The sequence below is a fragment of the Pteronotus mesoamericanus genome, unplaced genomic scaffold, assembly GCF_021234165.1.
Source record: "Pteronotus mesoamericanus isolate MK-2021 breed Mesoamerican mustached bat unplaced genomic scaffold, CSHL_Meso_final scaffold_507, whole genome shotgun sequence".
NCBI classification, from domain to species: Eukaryota; Metazoa; Chordata; class Mammalia; order Chiroptera; family Mormoopidae; genus Pteronotus; species Pteronotus mesoamericanus.
The window spans coordinates 2,994,052-3,014,287 of record NW_026555319.1 but is presented as its reverse complement, the minus strand read 5'-3'; the positions used below and the strand labels follow the sequence as shown (position 1 = coordinate 3,014,287).

Genomic DNA, 20,236 nt, shown 5'->3' with positions numbered 1-20,236 from the left:
GCGTGCGCGGGGCTGGACCGCGCGGGGCGCCTGTGTGGGAGGCACGGCCTCGGGCTTACTCGGAGCGCTGGATTTTCGCGTGGAAGGCGGCAGAGAGGACGACCTCTGTGAGGCAGAAGCAACTCGCTTTGGTCTTTGTTGGGCACATTTCTCTGGGGATCGACTTGCACCAGCAGCTGTTTCAGTTGGCTGGGGGTTCACTAATTCTGTGAGACAAATGTAAAAAATCATCATCATCATCATCAAACAAGACAAACCCCACACCAGTCAGCTGCCTTTGTGACCAGAAGGCCAGCCCGGCAGGCGGCTCCTCCCCCTACGCAGGTCGTGCGGGCCCCTTGCAAACGCACCCAGCACAGATCAAAGTGCCGGGCAAGAGGGACGCGTTCTCTCAGTGCCCTGTTTGCACAGGCATCCCAGGTGATTTCTAAAGCGTTTATTTTTAGAAAGCAGGTCACTAATTTCTGTACTAGGAGATGCGGCTTTGGGAGCGACAGCAAAGATGTTCCTGCCAGGCCACGCGGGCAAGGGGTCGGCGCGAGGAGCGGCGGCGGCTCCAGCCCGCGAACCGACAGCGCCTTCACGGTGCTCCCGTCCGGCCCCTGGACGCGGGGGCCCCTCCCGCCTCCGGAAACCACGGGTCTGCCACAGCTTTCTGTGGAAGACCAGCGGGCATAGAAGTTTTCCAAACAGCCTTAGGAATGCCACAGGACTCTTTAAGAATCAGAATGTAATACAGAACCTGCTTTTATAAAAGATACATGTCATGCCGTGACTCTGATAAACTATTCACTAGAGGACTTGATTATCTATGAAATGGGGCTGAAGCAGCAATAAAATAATCTTTTTATTTCATTGCCTGGGGAATTCCATTTTAAAGGAGGTAATATCACTGGGGGGAAAGGAATATATCTATAATCTATATACATTTACATCAAAAAGGGAATAAAACACTTACTATGGGAAGCGTCCTCTTTCTCTGTCTGTGTACCCCAATTTTTAAATATTTTTTCTTCATCAAGTTCTTTCAAGGCTCTAATGATCGGGGTGTCTGAAGTCTCTCTTTGTTTTTTAAAAAATAAGTTTGCTGACGAACTTCCAGGTGAAGAATCCTTCTCCGGGGGAGAATGGTACCTTCAACGACAGTTGTGAGACACGACCGTGTTCAGTGCTGGAGACCAAACCGCTACGCCCGCTCCGTGCGTCGAGGCCCGGCCCCCAGTGTGAAGGGTTTCGAGGCGGGGCCTTCGGAGCCGACCTTCCGTCAGAGGACACCCAGAGGGCGGAGTCCCGGGGCTGGCAGGTGCCCCAGCGAAAAAGGAGAGGCCAGGCCTATCTCTCCTGTCCCTCCCGCTCCTCCCTCTCTCTGCACCAAGGAGAGGCCCAGCGAGGACACAGCCGGGAGGCCCCCGCGGAGAGGCCGCCCACGCCGGCTCCCTGAGCCCAGGCCTCTCGCCGCCAGGGCCGCAGCAATCAGGTGCCCGCTGCTGGAGCGCCCGGCTGCGGGGGCCCGTGGCAGCAGCCGGCTCGGGCATGCCCACTCCAGGGGTGCTGGGGGACAGCAGCAGAGCCGACAGCTGTGCCCGTGGCGAGCACGCACACTTCACAATGCACACAGAGCGGGGCCTGTGTGTGAGGGCCCGGCTTCCCCGTTTTCTCACCCAGCACAGAAGAAACGTCCCATTTCTAGGGCACCCTGAAGCCAACAGATGAGGCTGCTCACGGGGGGCTGGGTGATTGGGGTGCACAGACTGACATCCTGCTCTGACTGCCGGCCCGCGGGGGGCGCGCCACGTGCCAGGAGCACCCACGGGGCCCACGGTCACAGCCCACGGCAGGGAACTGCCCAGAAATAAAAATCAGGTCCTTAAACTGAGTCCACTGAGGAAACAAGAAGGCGGCTCTTCACGTCTCCCTGAATGTCCAAAGGCAGCTGGGGTCTCCAGGAAAGGCGGCCGTCCCGCCGCAGGGTCTTCAACAGCGACTTACCCCGGAGCACAGGCGTCCTCCCGCCGGCTGGCCGCTGTCCTGTCCTGGACGTCCAGGGGCTGGCCCGTGAAGATGGAGTACTCTGCCCCCGGAATGAGCCACTTCCGCCTGCTGACGTCCGAGGTGGCCAGTGTGCTGTGGGGACAAGGGGGAGCTGGGCGCCACGAGCTCTGTGCTTCCATTTAAACGGGCACAGACTGAGAACACCCTGCCCTGGAAGACGACTCACACGTGCACAGCGACCGCGAAGCCGCACAGAGCGCCATGCTGCACGCACATGGGCCCCACACGACGGCGCGAAGGTGGAGCCGCACCGCTGTTTCGGCGTCTGCACCCCGTTACCGTTCCTGGCCCCAAGCCCAGGTCCCCGGGCTCACACACCCACACAACTGGGAATGGAACCAGTGACCTTTTGGGCCGCAGGCCAGCGCTCAGTCCACTGAGGCACACCAGTCTGGGCCAAAGTTTTCTGCTGGAACGAGGCATCCCAGCGCTGGCTGGGGACACTCAGGCCACACCAGCCCCCACACCGTTTTCTGTCCCGCAGAGCTCCTTCCTGCCTCAGGACAGGGCAGGGCTGGCGTCTCCGCCTGGAGCCCCCCGCCCCGCCCCTGGCCTCAGGCCTCCCATGGCAACAGCTCCATACACGCCCGCCACTCTGCCCCAGGCCTCTGGCCCCTGCAGGACAGGCCCTCCCTGAGGGCAGCCTCAGCCTTCCCGTTCGTGCTCTCAATGCTCCGTTTCAGCGCCTGACATCTATTTCTTCCTTCAAGAATTCCCTATGTTGTCCTGGCTGGTGTGGCCCAGTGGGCTGAGCACTGGCCTGCAAACCAGAAGGTCACCGGTTTGATTCCCAGTCAGGGCACATGTCTGGGTTGGGGGCATGCAAGCGGCAACCACCCAATGTTTCTCTAGCACATCGAGTTTCTCTCCCTCTCTTTCTCCCTCCCTTCCCCTCTCTCTAAAATATAAATAAATAAAACCTTTAAAAAAAACTATGTTCTACTAAGACTAACAAAGATCTAGAGAAAGTTTCTCATTTAACAATTACAACTTAGGTTAAAATTTACAATTTAACAATCTCTTTCAAATAAGTATTATTACAAAGTTACTACTTATTAATATTCTTTATTTACACCTAAACCATAAAAACCAATCTAACACGGGAAAAACTTACTCTGTAAATGTATCATCAAGATAATGCTTGGATTACAGCAAAGCTAATTTTGAAAAACTAAGAAGGAAAATCCATACAATCTAATGATAATCCATCTTTATAGGTCTTTCCATTAATTTGGGAATAAAATTTCTGGACTTTTAGGGCTAAAAGACCTGGCACAATGTCCTTGTTTTTACAGATAAAAAAACTGAGCTCCAAGAAAAATTAAGTGATTTGCCTACGGTCATATAGCTGGGCAGAGTCAAAAAAGAGAAACGCCCATGATCCCTTACTCCTCATCTGATTCTACCACTTCCTCCTTTTCGCAAATGCCTCTGTGGAAGAGCTTTTACGGTACCTATCAAGTAGATGCTTCTACACATCTAAATTCTATCATGACATTAAATTCCGATTTACTTATGACTTAGACAGATGAGCTTCTGAGCTCACTAACAGGGCGCACCTATCTCTGGCTTTAGAGATCAAACGGAGTCACTTACTTGGCATGCGAGGGCCTCGTGGGAGCTCTACAATTATGGCGAAGGCTCAACATGTTTTCATGCTCTACTTGCTTGACCTGAGCTTCCAGTTTTGAAATCGTTCTAATTCGAAAGCAATAAAATACATTTTAGTACATTTCAACAACTTTAAAATATAGCTCAACTACAAATTACTTATTTAACAGGCCCATCTAGAAAAGGGGAGACAGAGGAGCTGCAAGTCCATAAACCTTTTCACAGTAAAATTCCATTAACTTTACAAAGCTAAACAGAGCCAGAGAGGATAAGCAGAAAGGCGAACACATGGAACTGTGCAGGGGAGCACCTTCCTGCCCTGCAACCCAAGAAAAAGGAACCAAATAAATAGCCTTAATGTAGCGAGTGAAAAACATTACAAATATGCCTACAGCTCAAAACATACAACGTATAAGTTAAATATAAAATAAGTTCAAATATTCCAATGAATTGTACTTCTAAGGTGTTTAACTCTAACACATATATGTTCACGCATTTGAAACATGCAGGGTCCGGCAGGAGGAAGGCCTGCGTGAGCGTGGTCGGTAGGGTGATAATATGGGTGTGATGATTTATAGCTTTAATTGGAACATTTCACCTAAGATGTCATATGGCGTGCTTGAGTGTGATACAGTTATGTTACGGAATTACATGCTTATGACTTTGTAATAAAAGGGGGGCGTTGTCTGTGCCCGACTCTGCACATAGGTTCATACTTTCAGAAAAAAGGAAGTGGGCTTAACTTCCAATAACTGAGCTATGAAAAAGAACCTCCTAATTTTTAAACTGCAAAGGTTAAACTTGCCCACACACATCGACTTCAGGGCAGCTCATCAAATTGGCGCCATGTTCAGAGTAAAAGCCCATTTTCAGGTTACCAACAGGAAACGCGCACTGCGGCCAGTCAACTGCTGTGAGCGCGCCCTGCATCCTCCCTGTTCTGCTCAACTTTGCACGCGCCTCCCACCCACAGCACGGCAAGGCCGGCCTGACGGCGCAGCCGCACTGGGCCCGAGGGGGCCCACGGGCGCCGGGGCACTTGCCCGCCCCCACCCTGCGGGAAGCCACCCAGAGCGCAGCACAGCCTCCGAATGAGGGACGCTACTATCTCCAAAGACCGAAACACGCTCCAGAGCCAATTAGAAATAGTCAGTCATTGGCCACAGGGACCGTTTATGACTCCGTTCCTACCTAATTAAGCAAATCCAATCATGAATATGGTCCCCAAGCCAGGTCTTTAAGAAAGTAGATGACCACAAAATCGGTGTGAATGCTGTTCTTTTGGGAGCGCAAAAATTATTCCATGACTTTGACTGCTTCTTAGAATTCCTTTCAACACTTCACCTATGCTGAGAAAATCTGTGGTGTTTGGGGAAATGCACACCTGTTAACGCCTGGCTGCCAATGCGTTCTAATCATTTACAAATAATCCTCTTCGGCTAAAATTAGATGTATTTCTATGTTGAGAAGATTAGGATAAAACCTAATCTCAAAGGGCTTTAAAATCCTTAAGAAAAACTTTCTTTTCATCACCGTCAACACAGACACTGTGAGTTAAAACAACAATTAGAGGTGTTTGCTCATTAGTAAGACAATGCACCTACCTTTTCAAATCAGAAATCTGAGTCTGTGCATCAAGCAATTTATTCTCTGTTGTATTTAATGCATCCTATGAAAAGAGAAGGAAAAGTCAGAGAACTGTAAGATAAATATTCAAATGTAGTCCCTATATTTAAAACGCAAAGTACCAAACTAATCTAAGGCTGCACCAGGAAGCTACAAAGAAGCGACACGGCTGCCCAGCAAGCCCGGCGCCGGAGCAGGGCCACAGGCAGAGGCCAGGGAAGGCGGAGGTCAGACCCCGTGCGCAACAGGGAGAGCCCTGCGCTTTGCTCGGTCAGACACAACTCAGGGTTAAAATGTTAAAAAGGACAGATTTTACCCACAGGCTTGACCAAAGGTCTCTGTCAGGGGCAAAACGAACGCCCGTGACAACAGGGTCTCCCAGGCGAGGACTCAGGGCGGCCGGCTGGGCGGCCGTCTCACTGCCCCGAACGACGCAGCCAGAGCACCTTACAGCGCCGCTGTGGGGTCGCAGGCAGTGCATGTGTAGCTTCGAACAGAGCTTTAATTAAGGGTTCAAACACAATCAACAAGCTCGACCCCACAAAAAGCCAGTGCTTTGAAAAACAAAACTTTATATTTAAATAGTATTATTTGCATCTGCATTGTATCTTACTCTTCTAAAAATTTTATCTCATCTCAGATGTGAGAGCCGTTCCATAAACATTTGTTGAATTAACAAATCCGCTCAAGTCGCAGGGGCCGGACGTTTGCAAACAAGCCTGTGGACATAGAGGGGGGGCCCAGGGGGTCCCAACAGCTGCGTGGGCGTGGGGCGGGGCGGGGAGGGCAGGAAGTAGGGAGCCGGGTCCCGTCTCCAAGCCAGCGCCGCGCCCTCGCCTGGGTTCACAGCACAGACGGGGCCATTGTTACCTTCGCTCTTGCGTGTTCCTTTCCCAGGGACTCATACTCTCCTAACAGCTACAGGGAAAACAAAGAATTGCACCACAAAGTTATTCACTGTAATGTCAACTGAAGGCTACGCTATAAAACAACTGCCCCTCCTCTTTAAAAACGCCAAAGTCATGACAGAGAAAGGTTAACTCGGGTTGATGGCAACTAAAGCAGTAAGAGCCATGGAGAGGAAGCGTGACCCTGGGCTGGGAGAAGTGTCACGAAGAACAGTCGGGTGCGGACGGCGTCGCTTAGACTTCTGTCTGTGCATGGCTCCTCTGTGGCTGTGGAACGCTTTTGGACATGGAAGGTCTCCAGATTTGTCTCCGTGCCTCCTTCTTCTCAGGAGACTTACAAGCACAGAAAGACGCAAAGGCAGCCCCCAGGGCAAGGGTGAAGGCAGCTGGGGGCACCAGCAGCGGCCCCTCCCGGCAGCCAGTTCGGCCTGGAGCAAAGGAGGTGGGGGGCGGGCGGGGGGCGCCCGGTGCTAGGCCTCTGGGAATCAAAGCAGCTTCAAAAAAAACCAAGGCAATTACTACTTCTAGGAAAAGTTAAAGTTGTAAGAGAAAGGAAATGTAATCACTGTCCACCGTAGCTTAGCTCTGCACAGTATTTACACCGACCTAAGTAAAACTGAATCTCGCCCTGGCTGGCGTGACTCAGCGGATTGAGCGCCGGCCTGAGAACCAAAGGGTGGCAGGTGCGACCCCCAGCCAGGGCATGTGCCCGGGTTGCAGGCCAACAGGCAACCCATCGATGCTTCACTCCCACGTGACATTTCTCTCCCTCTTTCTTTCTCCCTTCCACTCCCTCTAAAAATAAATAAAGAAAATCTTGTTTTAAAAATACTGAATCCTGATCTAACTAGAAATGATAACATAGCACATTTCAAACGGTAGACACCACTGACTAGAAATCACACCGTTATTTTATTGACTGTAAGAGAAAAAACGAAGGCACCTCCCTGGCGCAGTAGGCAGTGCATCAGCCTCATGAAAGAGAAAAAGTGCTGTTGCTAATTAAAATATGACACGATGGGGTAAAGATGCACTCCAGTTTCAGAGTTGGTAAAATGCAAAATCGGCTTCTTAACGTCAGCCTCATACATTAACCACAGAGGGAGGAGGGGAGAGGGGCCTGCCCTGGGGGCGATGGTGTAAGAAAGCCACACTGTAGCGATTTGCAAAAATAAGTAAATAAAAAAGAAAGCCACACTGGGCCCCACTCTGAAGTGAGTCAATAATGTCTCTACTGCCTGGATTGACGGGGAAACAAGGAAGGAATCATCTAAGTTTCCTTTTCCGAAACGAAAGACGCTAGAAGAAAGGTGAAAGAGCAGAGCGCCACGGCCGCCGGGGTGCGCGCTCCGAGGTGGAGAGGGGAGGAGACTTGTTTTTCATTTGAGATTTGACTATTTAAACCGTTTTCACGTGTTACTGGTATGAAAGCAAGTTTTAAAAAATGACAGCAATACGAATCAAACCTAAAGCTATCAGGAAGAAGCTTCCGATAGTCAAAATGCTTTTAGACTTTTTTAGGTACCATGACAAAAGATATTAAGAAAAACTTAAAAAGTGGTGGCAGGAAAATGGAGACAAATGTATTTGAACAATAAAAAAAGAAAAAAGAAAAACTTAGAAAAAAATATACAACCTGAAACCTACTCCAGTTTCACTGATATGCAAATCCAATTGTAGGTGAAATTAAATCGAAGGGAAAAAATTCAGTCAACCCTGTCGTCAACCTGGTTCATTCTCCCGCCTCCAAAGTGGACCTGCCGGGGACAGAGGCGTGGGCGGGCGGGAGAGCCGCCGCCGGCTGGAGAGCTGTGACTTCCTGCTCCGCCTAAGTCCCGCCCCACCGTCCCGCCCCCCCCCCCCCCAGCCTCCCTCAGACGGGTGTACACTTTTGCAGCTGCAGTGAAGTTATGTAAAACAAAAATAAATGTGGAAAAAGTCATAAGAGCTTCTAAAATTACTTCAGCCAACTGTGTCACTCAGTTATCATTGTGTGTCACTTACATCTTGAAACATTTTGTTTTCCTGTTTTAGTCTAGCGTCTTTGTCATCTGAGAGTTTGTACGCATTCTCAAACGCTTCTTCCAAGTCCTGCAGCCTAGATTTTAGTCGGATGATGGTATTGTCTTTTTCTTTATTGCTTGTTCTCATTTCCTCGATCCGTTCCTGCAGAATTTTGGAGGCACTGCTGGCTGCACTGAGGCGTTCTCTGAAATCACTCTGTAAAACACAGACAAGGGTGATAAACTGTTTTTCATTAAAAAAAATGGATGTCTCATAGCAGCTAATAAATTGTGGGCATTAAAATGTAAAAGAAAAGCAATAAAACAAAACATAAAATGGAAACCAACAAATCCGACATTTTGTTATAGCTGAGACGGAAACGAGACAGGATGATGCCACGGGGCACCGTCTCAGAGTGCGGACGGGAAGCCACCGTCCGAGGCACTCGGACCCCAGGGCTCACCTGTGGACCGCTTCGCGAGGAAAAGACAACCATGGCTGCTGGGAAACAGATTCTGGAAGTGCAGCTGGAATTTGTTGCCCCACATTAACATTTAGGGGCAAAGGTGCAGGTCTTACCCTATTCTCTCACTTAGTATGAAAATAAAAGGAAAAATTAAAAATGCCCCTGATATGTCAATACTCATTCAAGAGTCACTTCTTGGCTGTGCACTAGGCGCCACGCACTATGGCGGCTAGGAGGCGGAGACCGACAAGAAGACAGGCCCCTGACTCCAGGAAGTTTAGAGCTCAGGAGGAGACGGAGGCAACTAAAACACCCAAGGCAAAGAAACAGTGCCCAGGGCATAACCGACGCTTTCCGCCGGGACGCTGTTTATAGGGTTACACGCGGAAGAGGAAAACTTGGTACCACGTGAAAAGGACCTTACATATTTAAGTGTGAAAGTTTATACATTTCTTGTCGTGAATATAAGAAAATGGAAAACACCTACGTAAACTCTTATGCACAAATGTGCATAACATTGTCATTCATGCTCGTCAGAAAGTGAGAGCCACCCAAACGCCTGCCGCCTAAGGGCTGGGTAAGTAAAAGGAGGTCTGTCGGCCATACAGTGGGTTATTATCGGCCACAGGGAAAGAAGGAAACGCCGACCCCTGTCGCAACATGGGTGGGCCCTGGAAAACCTGACGCTGAGTGAGAGAAGCCAGACCCAAAAAGCCGCATGGGTGTGGTTCCATTTATGTCAAATGCCCAGCACAGGGCCACCCACAGGGACCGAAGGCAGACCGGCGGGCAGCGGAGAAGGAAGTGTGCGGGCTCACGGCTAAGCGGCTTGGGGTTTCTTTTTGAGTAAGAAAAACGTTCTCCAGTTGACTGCCATGATGGTTGCACAAGTTTGTGAATACACTAAAAACCATGGAGTTGTACACGTTAAAAGGGTGAGTTTTAGGATATACAAATTATATCCCAACAGAAAATAAAAATTGTAAAGGGTGAAAGTTTACAGCATCATATGAAGCTGGCAGCACTCAAAATATAAACTCAATAATAAGCCATCCTAAAGAAGAGGACAAAAAACACAAGTCGAAGTCTTTTATGGAACTTCATTTGTCTCTAAAGATCAGCTCATAAAAAGGCTTAATGTTTTTAACATGAAGACACTAACACAACAAAAAATAGAATACTTACTTACCACTTCCCTTTCCAGTAAGTTATTCTTATTTTCAAGTGTCCTCACACGACTAGTGGCTTCACTCAGAGCACCATCCAACTGGCTGCATCTAGGACCATACAGTGAAATGGAACAATCAGAAGGGCGAGTCCTCCCTGACAAGGGCCCTGGAATCTAAGCGGCAGCACACAGCCCCTGCTCCGAGTTGGCCAAGGCGCAGGGGGTTTAGTAAAACACATCCCAATGAGCACGATGACGGTATAGGATCCAGAGAAAATAATGACATAAAAAGACCCCCAGGAAACGCTAAGTGAACAAAGCGAGATGTGAACAGACACCTCCCTGCACACCTTGGCTTCACAGCAGCATTATTGGCAGTGGCCAAGAGGCAACCCAAGCGCTGCTCCCCAGGAAGGGAGCACAGGCAAGATCCGGTGCATGTACCAACGTACAAATGCACTGGAATACTATTCCGTCTTGAAAAGGAAGGCAATCCTGACACAGGCTACCACATGGGCGAACCTCGGGGTACATTAAGCTCAGTGGCATTAGCCAGTTACAAAGCGCAAATATTGTATGATTCCACGAGTGATCCAGGGGGGTCAGTTCATAGAAATTCACAGAAAACAGAATGACGGTTGCCGGGGGCTGAAACACTGGTAACACTGTTCTTGAAAGAAATACCACCAGCTAAGGGTAGGCGTGTTAACTGCATTGTTCCAATTATCGCACTGGTGCGCCCTGCCAGAGCCCACGCCCCCGGAGCCGGCCGTGTGACGCAACAGCCTGGGGCCCCAGCTGGCCCACGCTGCTCGTGTCAGGGGCCCCACGTGCAGCTCTAGTGGGAGTCTCCAATTTGCAACTCTAAGTTTGAAAAATCTGCTCTGTATGCGGACCACATCATCGGTGTCACTTAGGTGGCTCACTTCTGCAACTAAACGGCTACAACGTCCCGTCCCGTGCCCGCTGTCCTCCGGCACCCACAGCCCTGGGCTGCGGGCCGGACCGCGCCCTTCCGGGGGGGTGCGAAACGCGACGCAGTGCTGTCCGTGCGCGGGCTGCTGCCACGCCGCACCCAGGGTCCTCCCGGGACGGCCGCAGCCTGAAACCCTGACTCCCGCTCGGTCCACTCTGTTCTCTCGCTGCCTTACGCGCTCCTAGCAGCTTCCCGTTGCAAAACTGCTCTCGTTAGCAATCAGTTACTAGGGGCTGTGAACCCTGGGGACTAAGAAGGGCTCCTGGTGGCTAACTGGCCTCAAATTTAAAAAGAACAGAAAAGAGCCTGGCGGCCATTTCCGCACAGGGGCCGCCCACACAAACTGCGCGTTGTGCAGAGGCCTGCCCTGGGCTGCTGCGGGCAGAGCCAGCCTTATAAAGGGGCTCCACCTGGAGCTGCGCAGCCCTAACCTACAAGAGCAGCTCTCTTCTGACCAATCAGGACAGTGCCTCTGGACCACTCAAACTCTGAGGATGCAGCATCCTTATTTGCATGAGGACAGACCAATCAGGGACCAGGGGTGGGGAATGCAGCCTGTATAAGCCCGCTCCTCTCTAGTTTGGAGGGCACAACACACACTTTCCAATGAAGGCTGCCCTTCCCTGGCTGGCACTGAAACGCCGACTGAGACCTCTCAGAGCAGCAGGGTGGCCTTGCTGAGGCGGGGCCTGGTCCCAGGGCGGCCCGTGGGGGCCCCACAGCTGTGACGTTCCATAGCAGTGCTATCTTGGAGGCCATGCTATGTTACTGTTAAGCTATGTGTACTGAACAAAGTCTCCTTCACTGCACCCCACATGGGGAATCGCCGCTGGCACTGATCTGGCGCCACCAACCACCCATCGACGGCGCCCTCCTTGGCACCGACTCTCTAGCCTAGCAAGGTCTTCTGATAAGCCTCTTTCATATTCCTGTTTTTCAACAGGAAGTACCTGTGGTCTTGTTTGCCTTCTAGGGAAAAAAAAAAAAGAACCAACTTCTCCTAGACTGCTACCTTTTCCTTTGGTCCTAGAAAGCTTAGACTTAAAAACAAACAAACAAACAAAAAATTAAGGCCTAACTTTTTTTCTGGCTCTTCTTCAAATTGCTTCTCTCTGGCACTGCACCCGCACTGCCACCACCAACAGCAAAAGGGAAGCCGTAGGTGCTCAGGAGTAAGACAGCATGTTACCACCCACCGCAGCAACCACAGACTGCTCCTGCGAGGCTTGTTTGCCTAGAATTCTGCAGTGCAGACTGCGCACTGGACCAGGAGACTTCCGTCCCCTCCTAAACCTTTTTCAAGGGGCTTTGTCTTTTTTGCCCCAGAGAAGAAGTCTTTGCTGTCATCTAGACCTGAGCAGTTTGCAACCTAAGTCCCGTTTAATTGTAAAGTATGTTGCAACCACGCTATTATACTAATGACAATGTCTGATTTTGTCAATCACTCTAAAACAGGTGTGTAAAGCTACCCCTAGTGCGGGGCCTTTCTCCCCTGTGTCTCTACAGTTGTTTTTCTAACAGGGTAATAGCTTCCACAGATTCACGAGTGTTTAGGGACACAAAAAAGGTTGAGAACGGCCCCAGGACCCTCGACTTCTTGTTAAGGAACCATGCGCAGCACTAGCCCTCCCGTAAGTGACATTCCCCGACTCGTCCAGCGCCTGCTCAACCGCTTCAGCATTTTGCCCGTGTGAAGCGACTGTCCTGTGTCAGTTAGCGTGTCCACAAGAGGCTGGTTCCAATCTGCAGAAATAATTACTTAGGCAAATATGTTTTTGGTGTTAAAAGTTTCAAATCTGAAGCACATGCTTTCAAAATGTTTCATCATCCCAGCATCTTATACTTTGGGGAATATCATGTGTCCAAGTTGGAGAAACCCTAACAGTTAAATTTTATATGTAAGTTTTATATATATATATTTAAAGATTTTAAAGATTTTATTTTTTCTTTTATAGGGAGGGAGAAAGTGAGGGTTAGAAACATCCGTCAGTTGCCTCTTACATGCCCCCAACTGGGGCCCTGGCCCACGACACAGGCATATGCCCTGACCAGGAATCGAACCAGAAACCTCGCACTTTGCAGGACAATGTCCAACACGCTGAGCCACAATAGTCAGGGCACAGTTAAATTATATTGTTAAAACCATACTTTAATTTCCATTTTACCTGTCTACGAGAATTTGATTTGTTTTCTTCCAATCTTCAGCTGCAGACATTTCTTTTGCCTCCAGTTTCTGTTTCAAGCTATTTATTTCTGATTCATAATAAGCACGAATATCTGCGATGTGCCGAGCATGCTTTTCCTTCAGGTTCTGCCTAATGCTGTTGGTGCGGGGCAGAAAAACGTGTTAGGCAGGCACCTCCTCGCTCTCTATCCCAAGAGAGAAGCCAAGAACACAACCATTGTCCTAAGCAAAAATACAGCCTCTTTCCTTTGTATATATATAAAGATATAAATAGATTAATATACAAGTTGACTACTAGTAAAGTGAAAAAAATACATGGATTTTTACATTTTTAGAAGGTCTACCTTAAAAATGCTATGTCTTTTTTTAACTTAAGATTTTATACATTACTGAAGTTCAATAAAAATCATTTTCATCATTTAAGCAGACACCATAGAAAATCTATTAACATGACAAGTCATTCACTGAAATACATACTTAGACAATATCACAGGATCTTCCAGGGAAGTCAATGAAATGCATTCTGGGACACTGTTGGCTGTACCTGGAAGCTGGGACTGACTGACTGAGGCTGGAGTTACCATGACAGTGTTTTCTTCTTCTACCGTGTTGACCGAGATGTCATGACTAGTGAGAGTATAAACTGAGGGACACGTGGAGCTGGTCCTGCTTTCATGTGGGAACGCGTGATTTTTCCACGAGTCCACCAGTGAAGCTTTTGTATTTGGAGGGTATTTCGGGAACCCAGACGACTGAGAAGTGACATTGCTTGCTTGTGAAAACGAGTCTACGTCGGAGTGACTAGACATGCTGGGTTCTAGCACAGAGTCCGGCGAGAAGGCCATTCTGTCCACGAGGGCGTTCAAAAAGCCAGGTGGCTGAATCCCTGAAACCTGCCGGCCGGGCCTCGCGTGCAGCGTCGGATCCAGAGTCAGGACCTGGAAGCGAGACGGGCGACAGTAAGGCATCCCCCCGGCTCTCGGGGCCGGCGCTTAGGCGAGAAGGCTGCGGTCGCCCGGGAAAACACGCTGAGGAAAGTGAGAGTCGTGAGGCGCTGCAGGGCACGCGGCAGAGCGCTGACAACGTTACCTCGGGCGGACGGTCGGGGTTGGGAGCGGAAGTGAGATTCCTCTCAGGTAACTGCTTGTTTTCCCTTTGCTTTTTATGATAAATATCCTTCAGTGATGGTAGCTTCATCTCATTACTAGTATTAAACTTAAAGATACGAGACAAAATTACTTAAATGGTATTATCAACAATGAAAAAAGTTTACTGATATCAAAGTCGGCACCATAAAGAGATTTTTTAAAGATTTTAAGTAAATTGAGACTGGACTCTCGGATTTATAATAAAGGTTTGGAAGTCAGAAACTAGTAGAATGAGTCTCCCTCACAATGAAAAAGTTTTCATATCCCCTAACAATAAATATTCAAGGATCATTTGAACCTGGTTAGTTAGGAGCCTAGAACACTTTCACAATAAAATTCTTGGCAGTCCCCCTACTCAAAATAAGAACCGAGTTCTGAGATAAGAAAAGACTTCAGCAGGAAGGAATGAGGCAGGCCAGGGCCAGGGTGACTTCCTGGGACGCCAGGGGACCGCTGTCGTGAGGCGGGGCTCCCTATCCGCGCGGCCACGCTCACGGCCAGGCCGGACAGGCCAGAGGAAGGCGTTTCTGGGGCCGGCGCGGGGCCTCGCCGCGCCGGAAATGCTGCGGAGAGGCCCGCGCCCCGAGCGGTGCAGCCCTGGGCTTCGGTTGTCCAAGGCGGGAGCTACTGCGGGGTGCGACAAGGGGGCCGTTCAGCCCGGTCGGCCTCAAACCGCGGATGTTCTGTCAAACGAGCTCACGGAGTCGCTGAAGGGGCACCCTCACCTCGCGGCTTCAGCCTCCGCCCCGCTTCCACACCCAACACAGGCTCCGAGCGCCACGCGCTGTTAAGTCAACCCTACTGCTAGCTTGTGGATATGACAATTCACTATATTTTTGCGTGTGCATTAAAAGCACTCGTTTGTTCAATGTAAACCCTTAAAATTCCCCATAATCGTGTTTGGAAACGGTACGTTTTACACACCAACAAGCCTCGCAGCCCGTGCCGAGCGGCAGCGCTCTGGCCGTGGTTCCGGCCTGCGGACCCCCGCCCGGGGGCCTGGGTGACGGGCTGGCGCAGGTCTACTCAGAGCTCACGGCGGTGCAGGCCGCCGCCGGCCGCCACGTGCGTCTCGTTTCTCTTCACAGTTTAACGTCTCTGGCATGAGGCCCCCTACAATGAGTGGCACCCTCCAACGACTCCCAGTCAAGCAGCAGTTGCGACATAATCGTCACCGCCTGCTCGTAAGCACCCGTCAAAGCTGTCAACACTGGCCACCCAAGGGCCCCGCGACGCCACCGGGCCCCGAGAACCGCTGTTGAAGGGACAGCGATTCAGACGTGTTGGGCAGCAGCCCCCACCTGGGAGTCGAAAGCAGGCCAGCCCCACGGACCCGCTCAGCCAGGCAAAGCTCCACGCCGAGGCCTTTCGAGGCTTTACGAGGTCTTTACGAGACTTTACGAGGCCTGCAGAAACGCCACGTCGCCCAGGAGAATGGCAGGTGAAAAAACCCAGAAGCCAGCGCCAGAATGGAGACAGAGGAGTGCAAGCCTCTGCGGGAGAGGAGCTCCCGCCCATTTATTTCACCTGTCTTTTCCTTTTTAGGTATTACTGCGTGTAAGACTTACGTGGTAAAAATCTATGTTTAATTACAAGCCCTTTCTGAAAGAATAAAATAGAAATCCTAAGCGATGAGAAAGCACTGTGTCCATCTAACTGGTAGGCTTTTTCCTCGGGAGCCTATGGAACAGGAAGCCTTAAAGCTGGCGGCACCTCCGGGTGCACACACTGCGCAGGCGCCGGGTGCTGCGGATGAGGCCACGCGCGGGAAGCCTGCCCCGCCTCCCAGCCCTGCCCGGCCTCCCGTCCCCATCCTTCCTTTCTCCTTGGGTTTGTCTGTCCCTCTTTTTGCTCCCTTCTGGGGGTGGGTGACATGCTGGTTTCTGCCGCTCTCTGGCCTCCGAGGCCTGCGGTCTGCCGGATCCCGTCTGCCCCACGTGGGCACCTGCCCCTCGGGCTCACGGCTCTCTGGTTTCCTTGATTGGTTCTCTTTTCCCCAACCTGCTCTTCTCTCATCACCTGACCAAATCACCGACGTGAGGTATGGACCTTGATTTATGTGTATTGGAGAGTTTTATTTATTTGCTCTGAAATAAAATATTTATATTTCTCGCCGAAAAAAAATTAATGCGCCGACTAAAGTGCTCAGAATCAGAATACAAATGGGGCAGTGGGAGGTGTCCCAGGAGGGAAAGGCCAACAGGACCGAGGGCAGGAGAAGTGCACCTGTGGACCTACTGTCTTTAAAATGGTCAGCACAAAACCACCTCCTTTAATTTTGCAAAGCACCCTCTGGGCATTTTCAATTCCATTTCTAAGCCCCTTTCCTGAGGCCACATAGGTGAGGACACAGAATCTGAAAGCAGGTGACCATGAGTTAAAGCCCATGCTTGTTTATCTACCAGAAACTGGAAGCTACAGGATTTATAATGACGGCAAGGACCCATCCGCTTCGGTCATGCAGACGCACCCGATGTGGGGCTGCTCACCTGGCTTGCGGACCCAGCAGCGGAGGATGGGGCCACCGGACTGTCTGCAGCCTCGGGTAGAGAAGGGTGTGGGTCTTTCTCCAGCTTCCAGTGCGTAGGGCCTGCGCACAGCACATGGGTCGGTCACGGGTGAGGGAAGCGAATGAACGCGCTTCCAGAACGTTCTCTGCCTGAAGGGAATGAACGCAGCAAGGCCTGCGCCTTTGCCTGCCTGCGCGTAAGAGGCTGACTGCACAGGGAGAGGCTCCCACGAATGCCTCGCCGTGGGAGGGTCCTGACTTCACAATCCAAATGGTTATAAAATATGATATTACAAGTCAAGATCAACTAGCATAATTTAAAAACATTTTAAAGGCAACAGTTTCTTTAGGAACAGTACAGACTTACATGAAAGTGGTGGAAAAAATTCAGGAATTGAAATATTTATTGAGCATTTACTGGGCCAGGCTGCAGGTGGGGCAGGGAGGCTGCGACCTAAACCATGAGAACCCCACGTTATGTACAGAAAGTTAGAAAGTGGTGAGCCCCGGAGGGTAAAATTTAAAATCGGATAGAAAGAAACACGAGGGCGGGGGGCGGGGGCAGCAGCTGCTCTCTTGGAGGAGGGGTCATGGGGGCCTTGGGGAGGGGGCACAGCCGAGAAGGAGCTGGCCGTCTCAGCTGCCAGGAGGCCTGCGACTCTGTGTCCGTGCAGGGCAAGGACACCCCAGGCACAGGGAGCAGCCAGCGCAAAAGCCACAACAGGGTGTCCAACCCTTTGGCTGCTCTGGGCCACACATTAAGCACACAAACCCTAACGAAAACTGATGAGCAAAAAAAAGGATTTAAGTAAATTTACGAGTTTGGCTGGGCCACACCGTTGGCCGTCCTGGGCTGCGGACGGACAGCCCTGCACGCAGCCTCCCGCCGAGCAGGGCCGGCGCTGAGCCGGATCCCGCTGCGCCGCACTGAGGACAGGGCGCGCCGCTGCTCTAGGGGAGCGGAACCAGAACTTGGAGCAGAGGGGTCACACGGCCTGACTCCTCTGCCAAAAGGAGCGGGCAGCACAGATGGAAGCGCAGGAGGCCGGTTAGGAAGCTGCAGAAGCCCAGGTGCCAGGTGACAGGGCACTGTGACAGGGTGTCAGAGCGAGTCGGTTGGAGTCGGGCAGTTTTCTGCACGCAAAGCCAATTCCTCTGATGAAATGGATGGAGGGATGTGCGGGAAAAGGAGGCGTGATGTAAAACCCTTAGCACGAAAACAAGGCTGCCGCAGAGGGCGAGGGGCGGCCCGCGGGGCTTGCATCTCTCATCCATCCGGAGGCCCCGGAGAGCGCCGAGGAGCTGCCTGGGCCGCGGAAGCCCGCGTCTGCCGCCCAGCGCCGGGACCCCAGTAAGGCAGTCCCGGTGACCAGAGGCGCGCCCCGCGCCGCGGGCAGCGATGGGACCCCTAACTCCCTGCACGTGACTCTTAGCCGCTGGGAAACACAAGGGGTGTTAAAAAACAAAAACAAACAAAAAACCCAACTCTAAGAATGTAAGTGTCCATACCTGCTCCTGAAGCAGATGTCCAAGAGTTCGGACTTCCATCCGGTTTACTGAGGTAAAAAGCAGGAGGCTGCGTGGCGAACTCCGACTACAATTCAAAACACACGCCCGTGAGCAACAGCTGGGCGCCCCGAGGCGTCGTGGCCCAGGGCCTGCGCGCGGTGGGACCTGCCAGGGGCTTGCGCGCAGGGCCGGCGAGCCCTCTCCTTACAGGAATGCAAAACGGCGGCAATTAATAGTAAATCGCTCTCTTTTCCTACACGATTTACAAATGTTTATTCAGGTTTTCTGTGGACTTGGAAGGAAAAAACTGGGAGCAGGTATTATTCAACGAGTTCAGATTGAAAATGTATTTATAATTTGCCATCTACTTCCAAAAGAAATTTGAGATGCCTAGAATTTAAGCCTTTTCGTATAAAAATTAATGTAAGAGCTATTGTAATTCATTTTATCATTCAAACTGTAATGAACAAAGTCAACCCTGAAAGCCACAAACAATAATCAATATGAACTGTAAGCAGTGGACTATGTCTCACACACGAACGGCGGGTCCCTAGGCCCAGGAACGGCTCCAAACGGCTGGTGCGCGCGTTCACGAGAGCCTCCGAGAGGCTGTCCCCGCAGCGTCCCTGGCGCTGCCTCAGAAAGCTGCGTCTCCAAAGGGAAGCGTGTGAAAAGGCCGCTGGGCCGGCATTTTCTCTGTCCTGCCTCTGTCAGCCTGCCAGCCCCCGCGGAAGCCCCTCCGTGCGGCAATCCCGGCTGACAGCCCTGCGGACCCCTGCGAAGGTGACAGTCCCCGAGGTGGCACCGCCTGCTGAGGAGGGAAGAGGCACCTCGCCTCCTCCTCCTCAATGAGAACCTCCTGGTCCATCTTCTGTCTGCACTAAAACGCCCACCTGTCCCGACTCCTGTCCAGGCTCAGCCCTTAAAAGGCCAGGGCGAGGGGACTGGCGCCCACTAAGCGAGCGCTGCCAGGAGGCCTGCGGCCCACCTCCCGTTCCGAAGAGCGGCTGCGGGACGGCCCCACGCACTCCCCTCTGCAGACCAGGGTCAGCCAGAGCGCGCGAGAACCGGCAGCGTGGGGTGAATGCGGCCCTTCCCGAGGTGCTGGCCCAGCCTAGCCCTGCACCCGAAAACCCAGCCAGCCGGGGCGAGCCCATGTTGCCTCTGTCCCAGACAAAGCGCCAGGGAAACAGACAGACAGCAGCTTCCGGCAATCTGTATGCTAAGCAATGCCCAGTTTCAAGAGGAGCCTCGAAGTAGCTAGTACCCAAAACAAACTACCACGTATTTTTTAAAAAATTGGGCCCTGAGAGAATTCTGAGCATAAAGATCCTCCAGTCCAGCCCTGGCTGGTGTGGTTCAGTGAACTGAATGCCGGCCTGGGAACGGAAAGGTTGAGGGTTCAATTCTCAGGGCACGTGCCTGGGTTGTGGGCCAGGTCTCCAGTAGGGGGCATGCAAGAAGCAACCACACATTGATGTTTCTCTCCCTCTCTTTCTCCCTCCCTTCCCCTTTCTCTAAAAATAAATAAATAAAATCTTTTTTAAAAAAAAAAAAAAGGACCCCCTGGTCTAGACTGAACCTATAAAAAACAATGGGAGAAGAGAAAGATGAAATAAAAAAGAAAGTACCAACTTCTGTGAATCCACAGAATTCGGTTCAGAATTACACAGGTAAGAATGCATTTCAGCTCTAGGTCTTTGACTCATCAACCACATTATCTGAAATTCATTTAAAATGCGTAAATAGCAAAGGAACTTAATTTCCCCTAATGACTTAATGCCAACAATATCATTCACCTTAAAAAAAGAGAGGAATAATGCCCTGGCAGGTGTGGCTCAGTGGGTTGAGCACCAGCCTGTGAACCAAAGGGTCACCAGTTCGATTCCCAGTCAGGACACATGCTGGATTGTGGGCCAGGTCCCCAGTAAAGGGTGCACAAGAGCAACCACATGTTGATGCTTCTCTTCTTCTTTTTCCCTCCCTTCCCCTCTCTAAATAAATAAAATCTTAAAAAAATAGAGAGAGAGAGGAAAACTGAAGTATCCAGGAGATGATCAAAGAAAAGGAAACA

General features: G+C 51.1%; 1 protein-coding gene across 1 annotated transcript in view; it reads right to left on the bottom strand.

Moving 5' to 3' along the window:
* MPHOSPH9 (M-phase phosphoprotein 9) overlaps positions 1 to 20,236 on the bottom strand; it is a 37,073-nt gene that overhangs the window by 6,355 nt on the left and 10,482 nt on the right. Inside the window, exons 7-19 of the mRNA XM_054594168.1 lie at positions 18,163 to 18,247; positions 16,634 to 16,734; positions 14,086 to 14,211; positions 13,474 to 13,934; positions 12,977 to 13,132; positions 9,857 to 9,944; positions 8,202 to 8,417; positions 6,160 to 6,207; positions 5,268 to 5,332; positions 3,649 to 3,750; positions 1,990 to 2,124; positions 959 to 1,134; positions 60 to 206 (exon numbers count right to left, since the gene is read on the bottom strand). Of these exons, the coding sequence (XP_054450143.1) occupies positions 60 to 206; positions 959 to 1,134; positions 1,990 to 2,124; positions 3,649 to 3,750; positions 5,268 to 5,332; positions 6,160 to 6,207; positions 8,202 to 8,417; positions 9,857 to 9,944; positions 12,977 to 13,132; positions 13,474 to 13,934; positions 14,086 to 14,211; positions 16,634 to 16,734; positions 18,163 to 18,247 (1,906 nt within the window). The remainder of the gene's footprint in view (positions 1 to 59; positions 207 to 958; positions 1,135 to 1,989; positions 2,125 to 3,648; positions 3,751 to 5,267; positions 5,333 to 6,159; positions 6,208 to 8,201; positions 8,418 to 9,856; positions 9,945 to 12,976; positions 13,133 to 13,473; positions 13,935 to 14,085; positions 14,212 to 16,633; positions 16,735 to 18,162; positions 18,248 to 20,236) is intronic.